Raw genomic sequence first — 20,078 nt, 5'->3', positions numbered from 1 at the left:
CATACCCTGCCCCTAAATGAGAGTGGGTTAAAGGGCAGTTTACTTCCTTCTCACTCCCATATAGGCTTATTTCGTGTTTAGAGTGTATCATGCCTCCGTCAGTGCGACTAACAGCGTGTGCGTGTTTGTGGCTTCTCGGTGCCTCTCTTCCAGGAACGTATTTCGCCTGCATCATGATCATGGTCGCCTTTTCCGTGGTCATGACGGTGGTGGTCCTCAACTACCATCACAGAAACCAAGAGACGACCGAGATGCCTGCTGTGGTGAGTGCTTTCTCCGGCAACCCGGTTCCTGTGCTTGGTGTGGTGTGCCGTGAAACATCGAGTGCAGCCGCTGGTGCTAGTGCTACATGCTGCAATGGGTGCATTCTTATTCGGATCGCGGTTATAAGCCGCGTCTGTAGTTTACAGCGATGGTACCCCAAGACGTGTAGGCAGGTATGCTATATGATATAAGTGAGTGCAATTTTCAGAAACGAAATACATCATACATTCTAAACACAAATACGTCTATATATGGGAGTAAAAAAGAGCAAGCTATCCCCTAGCGCACTCGCTCTTATAAAAGTGGGTGCGCTAGAAAACAGCTTACTTCCTTTCTACTTCTTTCTGTTTACAGTGTAGCTAGGTTATGCAGAATTCATGTTCTAGGTGCAGTGAGTACAAATTCAAGTTGCCATGTAACCATATATTATTGCATTCTGGCTACAAAGACGCTAATTTCAGTGGAAACTGAGCTTGTATAAACTAGAAAATTATTAGTTATGGGAGGTTAATGTCCCAAAACGACTCTGGCTATGAGGAACGCCGTAGTGAAGGTCTCTGGAAATCTCGACCACTTGGGGTTCGTTAACGTGCACTGACGTCGCACAGTACATTGGCCTCTAGCATTCCGCCTCCATCGAAATTCGACCGCCGCAGCCGAAATCAAACCCGCGTCTTTTGGGTCAGCAGCCGAACGCCATAACCACTGAGCCACTGCGGTGACTATAAACTAGAAGGTACCAATATATGGAGTACAGGTGTCGCCATCAGCGCCGATTTCGCAAGTAAACTGTGGTGCGTCGACACAGATTTTACGCGGATCCCAGAGGCTAGGCCACACCACCATTCACTTCAAAACGGTTATCACGGAGTCCTTTTCGGTGTAGACATCACGAGTTTCAATCGAGTGGAGGGAAGTGTTTTAAATGTAATTTTCTCAGCAATAAATGCGTATTTCGCTTCGGACAAACATCAAACGAACCCAAAAAGAGTCATACTGTCGATTTTTACCAAGATCAAAAATAGGGCGGAGTGGTCCACATTGTCTCTTTATGCCCTATCGCTTGTCACTCACCCAGCACCTCGGGTCAGCCACACCCCCACTCCTCCCACTCTGGAGGCTCAGTCACATGTCCCATCTTACGCACTCTTCACTGTCTGCAAATCAAGTCGTTCTAATTTGTGTACGCCTGGAGTGCTTCAGAATCTTGTAGAAAGGAATCAACAGTTGCGTTGACAATTTATTGGTCCACAAAAAGGGTTATTTTTGACAATATCGATGTTTCTTTAATTAAAGAGCTAGAACCGAAGTTTTTCACTGTGGCTGGCAAATTTTTCTTTCTGCTAACCTTTATTATCGCGCCAAATTTGCTCATTATTTGGCGCTTCGCTTCGTGCTGCTGTCATTTATCTATTTTCAGTTCCTCGTGAACCGCCTTACTGTCCTTTACAGCTCGGCACTTGACGAGGAACTGAAGAGAGAAATCTTTAATCTGGGGAAGGGTGGAGAGGCCGCCTATAGTAACACGTCTCTCGCCTGCTGATCCACACTTGGGTATGGGGGAAATGCAGGAATAGAGAGAGAGAGTGAAAATGATAACTGGTGACGACAATACAGTGAGCTGCGCACGTGATTCGGAAGGCCAGATGCACACAGCCTTCACACACATACTGGTCTTCTATGGCGGATGGCCCCTTACAGACGCGCGTCCAGGACTGTGTCACACAAAAGCTGAAGCACCGCTCTTGTTACGCACTGAGATTATGTACTTTATTTCTGAGCGCCTAAGAGACTCCTCGGGGTCCGAGCCTACTTGACGTATGAAATCATCATCGTCTGCAGCCTGATTACGCTCACTGCAGGGCAGAGGCTTCTCCCAAGTCTAATTAACCCTGTACTTTGCTAGCTACGGCCACCGTATCTCGATTTTGTGCAGGTCGCGGGCAGTAGAAACGACCGGTTCTCATCGTCATACGGCGTTTTGCTTTGACCGCGCTCTACTAGAGCGCTGACACATGTGGCGCCATCTCTCGACGCAGATCCGCACGGTGTTCCTCGTGTGGCTCCCCTGGCTGCTGCGCATGGAGCCCCCGGGCCAGAAGGCGACTCGGCGCAGCCTGTTCCTTAACAGCAAGATGAAGGAGCTTGAGCTGAAGGAGCGCTCCTCGCGGAGCCTGCTGGCCAATGTGCTGGACATCGACGACGACTTCCGCACGGCCAACAGCGCCGTCGGCGACTGCCACGCGGCAGCCCGCACCCCATTCTTGGGCGGCGGCGGCGGCGGAGGGGCGTCCACGGTGCACGCCTGCGTCCACTCGTCGCGTGAACTGAACTTGATCCTGCGCGAGCTGCGCTTCATCACGAGCCGCATGCGCAAGGACGAGCAAGAGCGGGAGGTCGTCGGCGAGTGGAAGTTCGCGGCCATGGTCGTCGACCGCGTCTGCCTCATCATCTTCTCCGCGTTCACCATCATCTCCACATGCGCCTGCCTCTTTTCGGCGCCCCATCTGGTAGCCTAGCGCAGTCTGCTCCTAGGAACACTAGCGCCGCCTCACGGAGGAAACACACCGTTTCCACTGGCCGCGACTGTCTTCTGGACTCGTCTGCTCACGTGTCTTCTGCAAGAGCCACCCGTGGAAGCCGCACGCGGGAGGACCCGTGTGCCTTCCCAGAAGGCCACGGTGGCCTCAACAAGACCCCGTGGCGGCTTTGATTGTTTGCTTAGGTCTGAAATAATCTGCTGAAGGGTTCGGTACAGGAGGCGTCCGCGCTCTCGCGTCGCGCGAGGCTCAAAGCGAGACGTGAATTTCGTCTCCACTCGTGCCGCACGAACTACCCCCTCGAGGGAGGCAGCTCGTCGAAACGTTGGAGATGTTTCTAAATAATTTGTTTCGCTGTGCGCCAGTTCCTGCGCCGCAGGCGAGAAAGCGGGGGCCTTCCTGAACTGGCTAAACACCGTCCGAAGCTGGGGCTCCGGTGCCTCGGCTTTTAGTCTAACCTAGGATAAAACGAAACGCATGGTGTTGCTGGCTGCCAAAGCCGTTGAAGGGTCCGCAGGGACATTCGCTTACTAGCGATTAAAAATAGATGAAAGATTGAAATAGATCCGGGAGGATGTCGTAACGTTCGCTTGGCGCACCTCCTCATCTTCCTCTGGCACGGCTCGTGGCTGGTGCGCCGTAGTACACGTGGCGTCCGCTGCAACGTACCGGCGCCCCCATCATTGGCCCGCCAACGTGAGGCCAGCCAAATCTAGCGCCTTCCAGCTCACAAGCAGATGTCCACCCCATCTGCTCACTGAGTGGTGCGTAAAAGTGAAGTTGAAAGCTGAGTGTGTCTGGCAGCAAAGGACTACGTGTGAGCGCGCGCGAAGAGACTATCTTAGGACTGTGTGTACTATTTTTACAGCAGCGTCATTTGATGGGTCGTGTTGTTTGAAAAGCGCGTTTAGTCTATCCAGATGCGCGGCTGTGCCCTGTTAGGCGAGTTGCTCCCAGTGCAGTTGTGCGATTTTGTGTGCGGCGATGCTCCCTCTCGTGGCGAGCACTGGTCTCGTCCACAGTGACCGGTGCATCTTCGTCGGCAGTGGATGCTCGGCGGTGCGCCGCGGGCGCTGGACTGCTCAGAAACGAGCGCCCTCTCGTTGAGTCTTGAGTGCTGCGAGAATCCGCGGGATCTGCTTATCGGTCTCTTAACTAAAATGTTCAAAACGCAGTGAATATCTGCGCAGAAAAGCGCAACAGCGCTGCACTCCGAATGGCCCATGGGTAGGTTAACAGGTAGGGCTGAGGTCGAATGTTAAAAGTTAGAATTTGTTTGTTGCAAAGAATTGCCATTTTTACCACTGACCTTGAATGTTGGCGTTGTCATGTTAGTAATTTATGTGGTCGGACCAAAATTAACATATTTCTCTAAATGTTCATCTGAAAGGTACTAAGAGTGAATGCATGTATGACCAATTTTTGTAGAAAATCCTTGTCGGATTTCGGAGCAGGAAAAAATCTGTGCGGGATTTCACTACAGTGTAGTAGTTCGTAGAATAAGGTTTATGAGGGTCTCGATGGTACAGTCAGTTATGAATAGTCCCCATAAATTTAGATGCTGATAGCTGATTACTGCGTAAAATAAAGGGTGCACAAGCGCTTATTGAAAAAACCAAATGCGCTGTGAACAACACGGGACGCCCATGGGCCTTAAGCCTGTGAATCCCTTAAACCGCGGCGCCGCAATCTTATCTCTTCCCACCTTGAAGTGAACAAGGCAGGGGAAAACCTAAGGGTGCTTGCCAGCTTTCGACAAGAGGACAACCCAGACGATGACAAGTCTTCTTGTCGAAACGTTGGTAAGCACCCGAGGTTTTCCCCTACCTTGTTCACTTTGTAATTATCAAGAACCATCTAACGAACCTCTCTCTACCAACTCTTCCCGGCTTGTTCGTTCTTTCACCGGATCTAGTTTCCCCTCCTGATCATTCCAACGGCCTATCTCCGTAATAAATATCCAGTGCTTCGCGTTCCCTGCAAAAGACCAAATATTTATAATGTTAGTAACAAATTATCAGGCGACCGTTAAAGGTGCTGCGAATTTCCGAGCTAGTCAGCCGCTTATTCCCGCCTCACTATGATGTTACTCACTAATGAGGTGGCCTACTAGAACAGGACATTACCTTAGCACGTGCGAGTGACGTTGACTGCTGACAGTTCAAGTTCTTGTCAAGCGCTCGTTATGCTACAGCAGCGCGAGACCTTTTTACTCTAATAAAAAAAAAACTGTCGGCAGGGTTACTGGAGACTAATTATTAACACAGAAATCAGATGTCTCGAATTCCAAACTTCAAAAGGCACGTTGTTTCGAAAATTGGTTCATGAACGTCGCTGATTGTGTTTAAGACGTCGCGATAGAAGAAAGAGCAGTTTCATGGTGCTTTACCGACTGACGTTTGTGAACAGTGCATTCTAAACTGTGAATGATGTAATCGGATGTCACGTTTGACAGAAATATCAATGCAAGAGAAGCCATAGTAGCAAGCTGATGAATGTAGAAAAGCGTCATTTAGGTTTGCCGTCGAAAGTCGCTCACGAGAAAAGGTCCGATTCGTCACTGGATTTAAACACACGCGTGTGAACGAGCTGTAATAAATTCGCTGCCGCCCTCCTTGAGGTCGATCCATTCGCTAGCGAACTGACCCATGGTATGGACTGCTCTCATTTTTCAATTGATTGCTCCTTTAGCGATAACAGATGCTACGAAAAGCTTGCGTTGTTGCTTGCAAACTGCCTTCACTAGCTCACACGTCTTCTTTAGGTATCATTGTTTGGAATTTGCTCCCCGTTGTTGTCAAACCGATGCTGTGATTGTGCCGCTAAAGGGACCATGGTGTTGAGTTTGCTTTGTTTTACCGTCCGCTTGTTGCTATTGAATCCCCGTTCTGCTGATACCATCAATACCTGATACAGTAAGTTCACTAACCAAACCATTGAAACCACCTAAAGTCGCCCAGTTTACGCTTTCGATGCTTTCTCGTCGACCTTACTGCATGGAGCTGATGCTGTGGTGCGTTGGACAAAAGCAACGCTAAGGAACCGTCGTGGGCCGAAAGTTTAGAAAAAGACGATAGCTTCCTCTTGTTGTTGCGACGCGTGAGCAACATGTACCGGGCACATCTGCGGGCGCATCTGGTGATTCGTTTTGAGCAGCTCGTGTTTTGCCACCCTCGCAGTATAATACTAAAAGGGCTGCCATACAGGGAAGCACACTCTGATCATTGTGCGCTTCCTGCTAAAACTGCTCACATGACAAACGCGAGGCACTTGTTGAGGCGGGCTCCCACGCGTAGTGATCTTTGGCCGCTGTACTTCCGAAAGCAATTACTTTTGGTCTGGCCTGTGAACAGGCTACTTTCTCGGAGTGCAGTCGACCCCAGCGCCGGGCTCCCCTTCCGCATGCCTGTGCGCTGCCTGCGATCGCCGAGGTTACCGTTGCCACCGACGCAGGCGTTCGCACGTTGTTCCAGTTACAAGGTGGCTGATCCACGCAGAAACAGCGTCTCTACACCGAAGCGTGTAGCACTACTGGCACACGTGCGAACCCTACGTGAAAACACATAATCATACTTCTGTGGGCTGACATCAATGCTTCTGTGATACGACGTTGTGTTCTTCCACATGTGCGTCTCATCAAACAACATTCTTTCTCATCGTTCTCACTTTTTTCTAGAAAATAATTTCGCCCACGTCACGTAACATGTAGTCTGTCAATTGTCCCAAGGTGGAACTCTTGTGCTGTCTCCCCCGAGTGCCAATGTCCCGACCCGTTCACGGAAGCACCGGACAACAGAACCTGTACATCACGTCGCTTGTTGTCTCAATTACGTGAACTTCACGCCTCAGTTCGACTGCTGTATACCTGGCTCGTCCGAGCTAGTGCGCTACAGCCAGTTTGCTCGTCAATCGCGCTTCACGTATGTTGTGGCATTTTTACTTTTTTGGTCCCGACCGGCTGGTACCAGACATAACGGCGTCGTTTCGATGTGCGAGGATGTTTCGCTTTTCGTGCTCTGTTTGATCGTTTCCGTGAGTCCCGTTTCGTGCCAGTGTTGCCAAACCCGTCATCGCCTCACCATCAAGTCAGAGACCAAGACCTTGTAGACTACGAAGGGTGGAACGTCGTGTTCTGTAAATAGTTAGAATCACTCTGTATAACAGTTACTATGAACGTTGAGTCTGTTTAAAGAATCTCTACTCGTAGTTCGGATCTTATCGCGCCAGATATTTCTTCCTGCGATACTCTCGTTAGCATCACTCCTGACTCTCTCCAACCCGGGCACCCTGTTTAGGTCGCGTGGACATTAGTGGGGTCCACTTTCTCCAGCGTGTCGCGGCACGCTATGCGAAGCGATACGCGCGACTTCTTCTCGTAGTCATTAACAAACTTTACCTCTCTACCAAGTAAACTGTAAACCTGCACAAGGAAGAGAAAGCTAACGTGAGACAGGTATATACCGGGACCTACTAGATAGACTCAAGCTCAATAAAGGTAATAGCGGAATCGACAGGCGAACATAGAGAAACAAAAGGTGTAAAGTTCCCAAGAAATGAGCCGGGTATTCGGACGCAGAACATTATGATCGACTTAGGTTCCAGCCAATAGTGACAGCTCCTGCGAAGCAAATTTACTTGGAGTACTTATATGACGCCCGTGCACTTTCCCGGAGGGGGAAAAAAAACCAAGGGCATTTCAACTATACGCAACGGACAGACTCCTGTAGCTGCCTGAAGCCCGACGGTCAGCGTCGCACTGTGCTGCGGGCCGCGTTTGTTGTTCTGTCTCCTTCTATGCTCCGCTACGAGCAACAGAAGAAACAACGTCGTCCCACACGTGTTTCCCGTCGTCTTTTACCCCCGCATAACGAGTGTGTCCCTGTCTTCTGCAAAGCTAACACAAAGCTCAATGGAGTCGCGCTGCGCTGCTGGAACCGGCGCAGGCAGTGGCCTTTGCTCGACGGCAGCTGTCGCCTCGCTGTGGACTGCGCTAAGCGCCACCACGCGGCATGGGGGCGCGCTGCGTCTTTCTCCCGCACCGCGCCGCGGTCGCCGTCTTTTGACGCCGTGCATGTTGACACACTAATTCAGGATTGGTTGGCAGATGTCGTTACGTCACACGACAATCAACCAATTAGAGGGGGACACCGTTCACAAGATGTCAAGTCGGATGATGGATGAGGGGATGGCACGGGTCCAGCTTCGCAGCAGTCGGAGCATGTGGAAAGCTTCCACTGCCCAGAGAGTGACGCTTCTAGTCATGTGACAGGGTCCGTGACGTGGTCTGGGGGTAGAGAAGCTGCAGAGGAGCGCATCTCAGTCGTGTCAGCAGTCCGGCTGTGTAGAAAGAAAAATACTCCAAGACGGATGCATGAGAAGCGTAACGGTGTTTGTGGAGTCGCGAAGGGGGTTAAGTGACTTCTAATGCTACCGCGTTCGGCCTCCTAAGGGCTGGTTAGGAGTTCGAAAATTTTTAGTGCACTCGTCAGAAACAGTTGGGGCTGCTACAGTAGGCAGCTGTAGAAATGGCACGTACATGTAGTGGGGGCATTCGCGAGGACTTAGCGCAGTCCCAGACGAGGTAGAGTCGATACCGTCAAGTAAGTCATTACGATAGCAGGATAGATGGCTTAAGGATCTAGGAAGCCTTGTAAATCACCGTAAAAAGAGGTGGGGCGATTTCAAGCTCTGGGTGGCATAAGACCGCTTCTTCGGTCGTCCTTGGCACGGTTTCATCATGAGTCAGTACGTGGAACAACTCAGTTCTTTTGTTTGTATTTTACTTTTTTCGGGTCACCCGTGTTTGATGCCGCAGCCAAACCACGCTGCTTGACAGGTATTAAAGAAAAACCAGGATTCCATGCAAGGTCACTTCTGCGCTGGCAACAGGTCACTTCTGCGCTGTAAGGTAAAGTTAACATTAGAGTTGAAGAGATTGACTATCATCTTTATATTAATTTTTATCTTTTATTTTACATTTGTTTTCCTCATCACAGAATTGGCATAGCTCTTTAACCTTCTTCAGAAAGATAAAGAAGAAAGCGAAGATTAAATCTCTAATGAGCAGAGGGGGTATATATAGTGGCTCGTCAATTTCTATACAAACCACACAAATTTTCTTTTCCATATTAGGTTTAACAAGGGCCCAATAAACGGTTGGGGTGCGAGGTCTGTGGTCGTACGCAGACGCTCCTGTGGCATACATGCTAGAGGCTGGCCTACGGGTCTCCTCGCTTCAGCGTCGATGGCGAAACGGTACCCCAAGAAGCCCGATTACAGCTCCCTCGCAGCCAGTCCCCTCTGTTCGCGCTCTTTTTCGGGGCGAGAACCGCGCGTCCACAGCGTGCCGCGATCAGCGACGCCGTCCGAGTAGAAGAGGCCACCGCGAGAGGCGTGCACCTAGGCACCTGGAGTACAAACCCCGCTCTCGATGTTCGCCGGGCGTCGTTGTGCACAGCGATTCCCTCTCCCACTCTCTTTTCCTCCTCAACCAAGTCTTCCCTTCTCGTCCCCTTCTCCTATACACACCGTACGCGCCTGAGAGCTGTGGGCTTAGCAAGGGCAATGCGCAGCTATGCGCCTCCGGAGACGGTGTGAGAGAGAGCTCTCGGGCGTTTGCGGTGCTCCCGTTTTCCTGCAAGAAGCGAGCCCAGTTTCGGTGTTTCGGTGTCGCATGCATTTTGTTACGAAAGCCGAGTGTCTCCTTCGTCGTGTATCTACACGAGAATGTTGTTCTGAGCGCCCCCTGCACCTAAATGTGACGGAATATGTTTTGATATGTTGATTATGATTTCCTGTCCATGACTTTCAAAGTGCAAGCAAAACGTTTTTCTTTTTTATTTTGTTGTGCAAAGCAGTGCAGTCCGGCGAGGCCAGCGGTAAATTAGTTTATTTTTTCTTTTTTATTGTTTTCCTTGCACTAAATCTTTGCCCCCGCCCTCTCCCCGTAACAGTGATTAAACCTGGCTGAAATTACTGAAAAATGCTAGAAAACAATTAGAAATGTTCTTCCGCCAAGAAGATATTTTCAGCACTGTGCAGTTCTTCCACGAACCAACCGTTATGAATTATCATCAGGAATACTAAGAAACGCCAGAGGCCGAATTGGTTTTACGCCAAGGTTATGGGAATTCGAATGAAAGAGAAAAGGCCCCGCCAGGATAGACCTCTTGAGAAAAATTCGTGTACACGCGAAGCTACAAGCGGCACACGCACCCAAACCGTCAGTTCTCCGCCCTGGCGCGGCAGTGGTGCTCACAATGAGTGAAAACCACAATCCAATCGTTACCACGGCGCTTACTATGCGACCGCAGTGCTGGATATTGTTCGACGTAGATCAGTTTACCACGAAGCTTGCACCATATGCCATGTTGTCTGTGCTGTGCGTTTGGTACGCGAGCTGCTGCGGACCAACCCAAGCATCACAGGTAATCGACCCAATATTGGAAATATATTCGAAAATGTCGGTCCTACAAAGGACCAGAGTAAAACCATCCATTTGTAATATTGGGCCGATTACAAGTGCGGCTTGGGAAGTACCCTTTTATCGTCAGTCGGGGCGCCAGCTAAGTCTGGCAAGGAATCACACAGGCCCCGTACAGTTCACCCCTAGCCCTACCGCGAATCGTCGTGCTGCTTTCTGAACGATTGGAAAGAAGCAATAGGATTCTTAATTCGAGCATTACAAGCACTGGGGTCTTGGGGATAAAATAAATGACGTAATTTCTGACGTCCAAAAATTCGCAGTCCAAACCAACCCGCATTTTGGTTGGTTTGGTTTATGGGGTTTAACGTCCCAAAGCGACTGAGGCTATGAGAGACGCCGTAGTGGAGGGCTCCGGAAATTTCGACCACCTGGGGTTCTTTAACGTGCACTGACATCGCACAGTACACGGGCCTCTAGAATTTCTCCTCCAAAGAAATTCCAGCCGCCGCGGCCGGGATCGAACCCGCGTCTTTTGGGACAGCAGCCGAGCACCATAGCCACTGAGCCACCGCGGCGGCCCCCAACCCGCATTTTAGCATTAGCTACAGTACTTAGAGGACACGTTCAACATCGTGGCGGAATTCGCGCTGATGCGCACAGTGTCCATCAGCTCATTATTTTCTGATTATTCGATCCTTCTTCAGGCTCCGCGCGTGAATCGGGATGATGCAAGAGTCAAATCTATACTCTCTCTTAATAAAATAATCTTGCTTAGCGCTGTTACAGCTACAAGCGGTGTCAGCATATTTGTGGCCTAAACATGAGGGCTACTTACACGCAGGAGTGATCTTTGGCTGCCTGATATCTTCACCACTGCGCCGGGGGGACGACCACGAAGTGGGGAAGTGTTCTTAAGTGCGGACAGATTCGTTAATGCAGCCTCCAATTAGCTGATGCCCGCTCTAGCTGCTACAGCGTCGCACAGCTTTTCAGAGACAGGGTATAGATTTCGTGCGAGGCAGCAGTCAGTGCGTATCCTAAACGATATCCTAAACGTCAGGTCGCCGTCTGACTGTTGACTTGTTGGTTGTTCCCATTACATCAGGACCTACCTTGAAGGCACTTGTTACTTTGTTTTCTCCTGTGCATTTTCTGGTAGCGAAACTCCTTACGTAGCAGGTCAGCTGATCTGGAGCCTGACGAGAGAGGGCGCACAATGTGCTCGTGGAAAAGCCTGCCTTCTTTAAGTTTGTTTCTGTGGTGCCATTTCAGACATCGCTGGGGCGTGAATACTCTTTCCGCTTAGCTTTTTCTGTCAGCATAAAAGCACGGAAAATGAAGAAGCGTCGGCGGATTGTAAATAAGCTGTGTAGACTGCGTTCATTTGTGTGACGCTCGAGATGTAGTCTTGCGGAACGTTGTCAGCCGCTCTTCCCTGCCATCTCTAACGCGTCCTAGGACGCATACCTGCATTCACTCCAATATCTAGTGTAGTTTTCAGTCACGAAATGAATTACTCCTGTCTAGGTATCGAATATCTGGCTAAAGTCTCTACGCGATGCAGTTATGTATCATGAATTCTATTTCCTGCCCAGGAACAAATGCGCACTCAGTAGAGGATGACGAAGGATGACAATAACGTAGCCAACGTGTACGAGAACAATCGCCTTTTTTTTTTCATTTAATGCTTTCTCTTTTTTTGTGTGTGTGTACATCGCAATAAACTTGACAACTGCGAGTGGTGTACGCCAGGCTTACGATGTGACTAGGAGACATGATGTTCTGCGTGCCATAATCCAAATGTTCCGCCACCCACTTTTATTTGATTTCTGTTTCGTTGTTTCTAGCGTTAGCTCCCATGCACGCCCGCTTTTCCCTTATTTTCTTTCTCTTTTATTATTTTCTATTACGTCGTCCGTGGCCACTGTTTTTAAGAGCACTGGAAATTTTTTCTTCCGTGTCAGTCACGTAAATGGCGTTGTTCATCGCCTAGGCTCCCTTTTCTCTGGCTAGGTTTTACCTTGGGACGTCTTAGATTACCTTTGACAGAGCATGACGTCTCTTACGTAATTTCAGAACTCCAGTTATTGTTGTGCAGCGCACATATAGTCAGAAACAACCATTTTGCTTCCCTGTGAGTAGCCTATAAAAACTGAAGGATCATACAAATCTGAGCATTAGATAGAAGGGGCTGGAACACAACTAAATCGGGGAGTGCAACTCGTTTTAAGATCTAAAAGATCCACGCCGGATCATCTATGCAGAATGAGAAGAGAAATTTTACTGTACAGCTATTGCATGATTTATTGGAACTATGATATTAGCAACAGAGGCAACGGCAGATTCATGCGCTCATGAGTTTGGTTCGTGAAGGAGGGGCTGTATTACAAAGCACTTAAAGTGTGGACATATTTGCACGCAATAATTGCATATAAATATTAATTCCGGTTAGCAGAGGTGGCAAGCTCGGTTTTTTTGTTTCTTTCACTACAGTGCTGCCTCATCAACGAACTGACGATACGTTGGATTGACTGTCACGGTACATTCAGGCTTAAACAGAGTGTACCGACATAGAAAATTAAAGTTTCAAATGAGGACGTGACTCCTGTCCTCGGTACAGCCGTTTTCAGTTCGAATCATCCTTCGACGAATAGTATCTTCCGTGCGACGATGTCTTAAGCTTGTTCATGATCGTAGTAATACATTCTCTAGTTAAAAGACACCATCCCATCTACGTAATAACTGCGCAAGCGTTAAGCTCAGTTGAAGTAGCTGCCATTGCACTTTTTCCTTTCTTTTTACCCATGTAGATGCACGGATACATTTTAATGTACAGACTACACTAGCTGAAAGTAGCTCTAGCTGCAAGCCTTGCGGGCTGAACTCATCCTTGGTTCGGGCTACTTTGACAACTCTTTGCCGGAAACAAGTTTCTTTTTTTACTATTTTCACCAGCCCAGAGTGAACAATAACGGAGGCTGTCATTGGTGTCACTTGGCTTCATAACGTATGCGCATGATTGGAAAGAAAAATGGGCTCAAGCAGTTCTTTTAGCCGTTGCTTGTTTCTTATTTCGCTGCTGTTGTCAGGAAAAGCGATCGCTTAGCGCTCCCGCTGTGGACAATCATGGTCGAATGTCCACCATCTGTCTACCCCGTGTCTGATTTCCCGTTATTCTTTCCTGCATGAATTTCTTTCTTTACCTTTTTTTTTTATAAGCTCAGAAGAAAGCAGGCGGAATGGCAGCTTCATGGGACCGGACACTCTCCTCGTTCGATGCCAGCTGCGTGCTCATTTTAACGCTCCCATGGTATCGAACAAAAAAAAAAAGATAAATCACAGGAAAATAAGGGAACTTGCTGTTCGAATGCCTGTCGTCACCATCCTCGTTTCCCTAATGACTCCCCATATACAAGGCGGCCCGTGTCATTCTTCCGCGACCATTGCGGCTCGCAGGCCCGGTTGCCATGGTTTCCGCGTTTTATCCACCGCGTCTCACGCATTTGCGACGAGCGCTGTTCTTCCATGTAGTGGGTAGATGTCTGTTTTCTTTCTTTCGCTGGCAATACATTGGCTCGCGCGATGAAAGCGCGATGCCGTACAATCGCGTGCGATAGCGCGCGCTCAACGAGGAGTGGACAAGAAGAAGGGCCATTGCACGTGGCCGATCTCAGCAACGCTCTTCGGCGAGGGTTTCGGAGGGAGTGGTCGTTGCGGGAGCATTTGCTCTGGAATTAACGCGCTGCACACTTGACGACCGGTGCCATCGCCAAATGCTGAAGCTCCTGTGCGCTGATGGATTGTTTGAGGGCGCGCTTAGCTGACGTCATGCGGAGCATAAAGAGGACAAGGCCCCTGAAAGGCTTTGTCTAACGCTCGAAGTGGTGCGCGAAGGACAAAAGGAGGACTTGTGGCACGGCTGAATAGATGCACTTTGATTTCTCCGGAGTGCCTAGCATGAAACATGGAACGCGTAAAGACGTGAGAACGACAACACTGTGGATAAGTCCTGACTAATGCGAATATATTAGAAAATGGATTAATTAAATGTGAATATTTTTATTCCTTTCTCCAAACATGAGGCAGAATGTGGTCGTAGCGTGCCTCTTGACGGGTACTCTCGTAACTGTCTCGTGTCGCGGTCCTGTTCGTCGTAATTGGCACATGGGCGACTCGTTACTGAAGTGGTGTCTGCCGTATGCCACCGGCACAAACCGAGTTTGTTAACAAAGCCGCTCTAGTGCATTGTTGCCCCGGTACCTGTGTTTTCAAGCTCGTATATAACTGTAGGTGATATGGCTAACTTGTCAGTATCTCAATATTCTTCTTCTTCACTGACCAGAGTCGCTACAAACTAATTCAAGTCACCTTACCTAGATGAGCTGCCTCGTGTCTTCGAATTTCATAGCTCTTATAATCCCATTCATTGAACTCGGACGAAGCATTTGCTGTTGTCGCGCTGAGTGGAGATGCCGATTTGCTCAGCCGCATTGCATAAGAATGATTCTTCGGACGTGTGTCAAAGGGGATGACAACGGCTGCACCGCAGTCCGCTCACTGGCAAAGAAGGAAAAAAAAACAACAACAGCTCTATAGTGGAGTAATAAGCTAATGCCGAATGAATGTAAAGAGCCACTTATGCTGCTGGCAGTTCTCGAAAGACTGAAGAGGATTGGAACTATGGCACGTCATGTCTCCGACAGGGGCTTAACTTGATTATATCATCTAACTTGCCGCTTAGACGACACAGGGGCCAAGTAAAGTACAGCAAGCTTAGTTAAGGTTAGCTTCGACGCAGGGCATCAAGACTGCACAAGGGCATATCGAATATCGTATCATTTCTTTTTTTTTTTTTGAAAATTAAGTTGAAGCCCACGGTTTCTGAAATGTTCAGCTGTAGTTTCCACCGATGTATTAGGGCGAAATACCTTCCTTTGATCACGCTATATGGATAGGAGATCCTGCCTGGATCGATCCTGGCTTTTCACAGATGTCGCCTCCGGTGGAAATAAAAGCTTCAGTGATGAGCTTTATTGTCGCTCGCGACATTAGGGCCCGTCGCAGTCAAGACAACTGCGGTGAATGTATGCTGGAAATAAAAGGTGTACTGCGTGTGTTTGTGTGCCGGTACTTGAGGAGGTGAGCTATTAAGGGCGAGTGCGACAGAGTCACACGGGGACATTCGCCAGCGCAGAAGAGCAAGAGGACATTCCCTTTAGACGTCTCTTATGATTTGTGTATGTACTATGTACACACAGTGCTCACCCAGTGCGAGTTGTAGGCCGAAGAACGTTCGCGTGTGTGTGAGTGTGCATGCGTGTTAGAAATTTTCTCCCTTGTTCCATACGCGCTGTACCTTCGCATTGTGTACGCTTGCTGTGTGTCGAAAGCGTGGGAGAAAGGGGCGGAAATAAATATGTTTCGTTTGCAGCTGTTTGTTTTGCTTTCTTCGATGCTTTCTACATTTATTCCTTTTTTCATTCTACAAGCAGTTTTGAATACACAGCGGGGAAAAAAAATGCACACTTTTTCTTATTATTCTTACAATCGATTTACCACTTGCTTACGTTCAGGCCATAATCGTGGCGTGCATTGCACGCAAGGGAAGAACTGCCGGCGACATACACCTGAATGCAGACAAATGGCTACAAACGGAAGCCATATAATTTTTTTGTAGCCCCATAGCCTTGCATGCGCTGGCATTTATCAATTCGAAAGCATTTCTGGTCCATTAAAACTTCCTGTTGGGCGAGTTGGTAGTTCATCTTGAAGTAGAAATGTTATAGCGCAAACGAAGACACGGACAAGAGAGACGAAACACACACACAAGCGCTAAACACACACAAGCGCTTGTGTGTGTGTTACGTCTCTCTTGTCCGTGTCTTTGTTTTCGCTATAACATTTCTACTTCAAAATTTCTGGTTCCTTTACGAGAAAAGCCTGGTGGTGTGTGTGTGTGTGTGTGTGTGTGTGTGTGTGTGTGTGTGTGTGTGTGTGTGTGTGTGTGTGTGTGTGTGTGTGTGTGTGTGTGTGTGTGTGTGTGTGTGTGTGTGTGTGTGTGTGTGTGTGTGTGTGTGTGTGTGTGTGTGTGTGTGTGTGTGTGTGTGTGTGTGTGTGTGTGTGTGTGTGTGTGTGTGTGTGTGTGTGTGTGTGTGTGTGTGTGTGTGTGTGTGTGTGTGTGTGTGTGTGTGTGTGTGTGTGTGTGTGTGTGTGTGTGTGTGTGTGTGTGTGTGTGTGTGTGTGTGTGTGTGTGTGTGTGTGTGTGTGTGTGTGTGTGTGTGTGTGTGTGTGTGTGTGTGTGTGTGTGTGTGTGTGTGTGTGTGTGTGTGTGTGTGTGTGTGTGTGTGTGTGTGTGTGTGTGTGTGTGTGTGTGTGTGTGTGTGTGTGTGTGTGTGCGCGCGCGCGCGCGCGCGTGCGTGCGTGCGTGCGTGCGTGCGTGTGTGCGTGTGTGTGTGTGTATGCACCCGCTGACGGTACAGAAAATACCACCGCCGACACCCCCCTCCATTACTGTGGTTACAAAACTTTGCGTTATTAACAAAGAAGCAGCACGACAACATTAGAAAAAGCTCGCAGACATGTTCAAGAAAACCTCACTGTAGAATGCGTTTTAGTGTAATGTCTCATCAAAAAACGAGTATTAGTTATTTTCCTAAGCAGGCGATATTGAGTAAGAATGTGAAATTTCAAAAAAATTAAGTAAGGGTTATTCTTTTATTTATGTCGCAATATGCAAACCGAAAGAAAATCATTCAGTCTCTTTTCAACCTCCTCTCGAATTGGATGCAGCTCTAGCTACTACTTTCATTTGAGCTTCAAATAATCAAATTTTCTTCAAATACCCGACTCAGCGACAAATTTGAATTTTCACACGATTGCGCGCAAGCGAATTCTAACATGAAACTTGCCCAGCCACTCAGAGCTGTTCGTTGTTAAAATCTTGGCATTTGTAATTTACCTTCGCGCATGTTCAGTTACGTTTAAAATGGTTCTGTGCAGCTACGTTAAAAAAAGGCGAAAATGATTTGAAATGGCGGTGAAACTCCCCTCCTCAGACATTTGCCTTCCTGCCCGGGTACAGTGCATCAAGTTTACCGTACCTTGGGCGCACAAATTATGCTATCTCATCACCGTGTCCTTTCGATTCGCAGCGCAAACAGGAGCCGCTCGCACATCAATGATATGCAACCCTTTGATTCGTTGCCGCATTAGCCAATAAATATTCTTTCTCTGGTGTTTATTTTTAATTATCGCTTACAGAATTTAAAAAGCGTGTAAAATCAGCATGCACATTTTGGTGCAAAGTCGCAAGTTTTCCCACAAATTTCTCCTGAAGCAAGTCATAAAAAGCAAATAATTTATGAGCTTTATGGTATTTCATGCGTTCACGTCAGAGCAGCAAAAAATTGACAAGGAGCTATTACAAATTGATCTTCAGTTATACTCGCCCATAGTTTCATGAATTATTTTTAAAAATTTTGGCGGTTTAGCTTCATTAAGCACGAAATACTGTGCGAAAGCACATTTCCTAAAGCTGTACAAGGTGTGTCGCCTAAAGGTGTAAAAGCTCGCTGTAAAAAAAGCTGCAAAAAATAGTGCGCCGCCACCGGAGTCCTTCGCCGGCTGCGTCGCCTTCGAGCAGCAAGTGTGTGAGCTTATTTTTTAACCAGAACGACGGAATTCCGTCCTCCCTTTTCGAATGCAGTTTACACTGCACCGAAAACTGAAATTCTAGCTTACACGGGCGACGAAGTTGTGTCGTGTCCGAAGAGCAGCAGCCGATGCTCCAACACACGGTCTTGTCAATTTTATTTTTGTATGTTTGTCACTTACATCATCTATTCATGGTGTCGGAGGCAACAATGATCCGTGCAATCCGCTTCCACTTCTGGACGACCTTTCATTGCAAGCAGTACCGTGTTCTTTCAACAAGCTCAATTCTCCTAGCTGTCCTACTCCTGTAAAGCGTGCACCACACAAATAAGATCCTTAATGTGGGAAAGTGGGCCTTTGGTGAGTCTTCGCTTGTCTCGGAAATATTGTAAGGAGTGGGGAGGAGGAGCAGGAGGGGAAGAGAAGAATGAGGAGGAAGATGAGTGAGTGACTGGTATATCTAATTTGTTTAATTTATTTAAAAATTTCAACAATTAATAAGAGTCATTCTAATTTTCTACTTAGTTTTTTTTCCCCCCTTGGCATTCACCACTGTACCTTGGTCAATACCCTCGCGTGGGTATGTGCCATGTTTCCTGTGGTGGCGGATATATTGATTGTTATAGCGAACTCTTACAATATATTAAAAAACTGCTTTCGTAAACTCTTTCCCGTTTAAAAATGCATTTGTCCAGAATTACTGGACGTTTTGCGCCGTCAAATTTTCCGCACAGATTTACTGGCCTTTTCCGCAGCCTAACCAACTGACATAATCTTCCCAAACGCTCTTGATTGGACTGAATCAGATGTACCTTTTTTTAAGAATTGAGCTAAACAATTCGGATGAGGTACAACTTCCTCAAATTCACGATTTCGCGTCAATCATATATGAATAGAACCAATGCGAAACGAACTAGTCACTTTAAATGACAACAGCTTTTCGGCCGCTTTTAAAACACATCTACGATCGCTAACTGACCTATTATCGTATCATGTGCCACAAGCCATTCACTGCTTCCCTTGTCTTCTTTTCATGAACTATTACAGTTTTGTATGTTCCATCAATATTGCGTACTTACAGGCAATGTTCACCTCCCTCTCTCCTTTTTCGATCTCTCCCTCTGTTCCCCTTCCCCACGTGTGGGGTAGCATACTGGGCGTCTCTCTCCCTCTCCTTACAACTTCCAAAGCCCATGAAAGTGTTTGTAGGTGAACTGCTGCTGGGAATGTTTGTGTTTATATTGTTAAAGGGCTACTGAAGCGGTTTTAGAATTCGATGAGTTTTAGCTTGCCGAATGTGCGAAATGTGCTGGTAAAGCCTGCGAAATAGTTTTGCTCTAACAATTGAAATGGTGGCGTAATCGCCGAATAAAGTCCTCGTCGGCGTTCAGGCTTCTCCGAAGTGCACAGCGACGGGCAGAGGCCCCGATAATGACGTCACGTATGACGGCACTGTGTTTCCAGCGAAGAAACGCTTATTCCATGGAAGAAAACCGACGCCATCGAAGGTGAAGCTCACAATGCACTGTTTGGCGCCATCTGACGACGCACAGCAGCATGCAGGTGTAAGCAGCGGACATTGAAATTTCGGCAACAATGACGTCACTGCCGAGTTTCCTCGCACTCCTCCAAAGTAGTGAGGAGAAGCCTAAACATCGTTGCGGTTTTAATCGACGATTATGTCACCATTTTAAATGCTAGTGCAAAAATACTTTGCGTGGTTTATCTAGAAGCTTGATAGATTCGAATTCTTGAATAACCTCGCATTCTCAAAAAACCGTTTCAGCTTCCCGTTAACAGAGCGTTTGCAACTCTTTGCTCTTCCCCTGTACAATAATGTCCATTTGGGCGATTTGTACGCATTGAAATAAATAAATAAATAAAAAGTTAAACTAAACTTACTGAAACGAAAGGGGTACAGTAGAACGGTGCAGTCTCCGGCACAAAGTATACGCCTCTTTCAATTTTTCTTTAGAGGCGCTGCCTATGAGAAGGGCATCACAGCACGCCTTGTTTGCAAGTGCTGCGAAATCTGCGGCATCTCCATGGCCCGGCGGCAGCAGTAAGCACCTAAAACTAGAACGCTCCCATTCCAAGAGAGAGCGTATGTGATCGATCCGGTTATGGGACTGGCCTGCTAGCCGAGACGCCGCAGCTTATCCGACGCGGCCCGCAAGGCCACACAGCGAAGGATC

General features: G+C 48.0%; 1 protein-coding gene across 1 annotated transcript in view; it reads left to right on the top strand.

Moving 5' to 3' along the window:
• The window catches only part of LOC149364743 (neuronal acetylcholine receptor subunit alpha-7-like), a 262,942-nt gene extending 257,524 nt beyond the window's left edge, over positions 1–5,418 (top strand). Inside the window, exons 8-9 of the mRNA XM_089574677.1 lie at positions 154–263; positions 2,304–5,418. Of these exons, the coding sequence (XP_089430803.1) occupies positions 154–263; positions 2,304–2,783 (590 nt within the window). The 3' untranslated portion in view covers positions 2,784–5,418. The remainder of the gene's footprint in view (positions 1–153; positions 264–2,303) is intronic.
• Positions 5,419–20,078: the final 14,660 nt, after the last annotated feature.

Source organism: Amblyomma mixtum, chromosome 2 (genome assembly GCF_055824585.1).
Source record: "Amblyomma mixtum isolate Tamu chromosome 2, ASM5582458v1, whole genome shotgun sequence".
Lineage (NCBI taxonomy): Eukaryota > Metazoa > Arthropoda > Arachnida > Ixodida > Ixodidae > Amblyomma > Amblyomma mixtum.
This window is presented reverse-complemented; position numbering and strand designations above follow the sequence as displayed.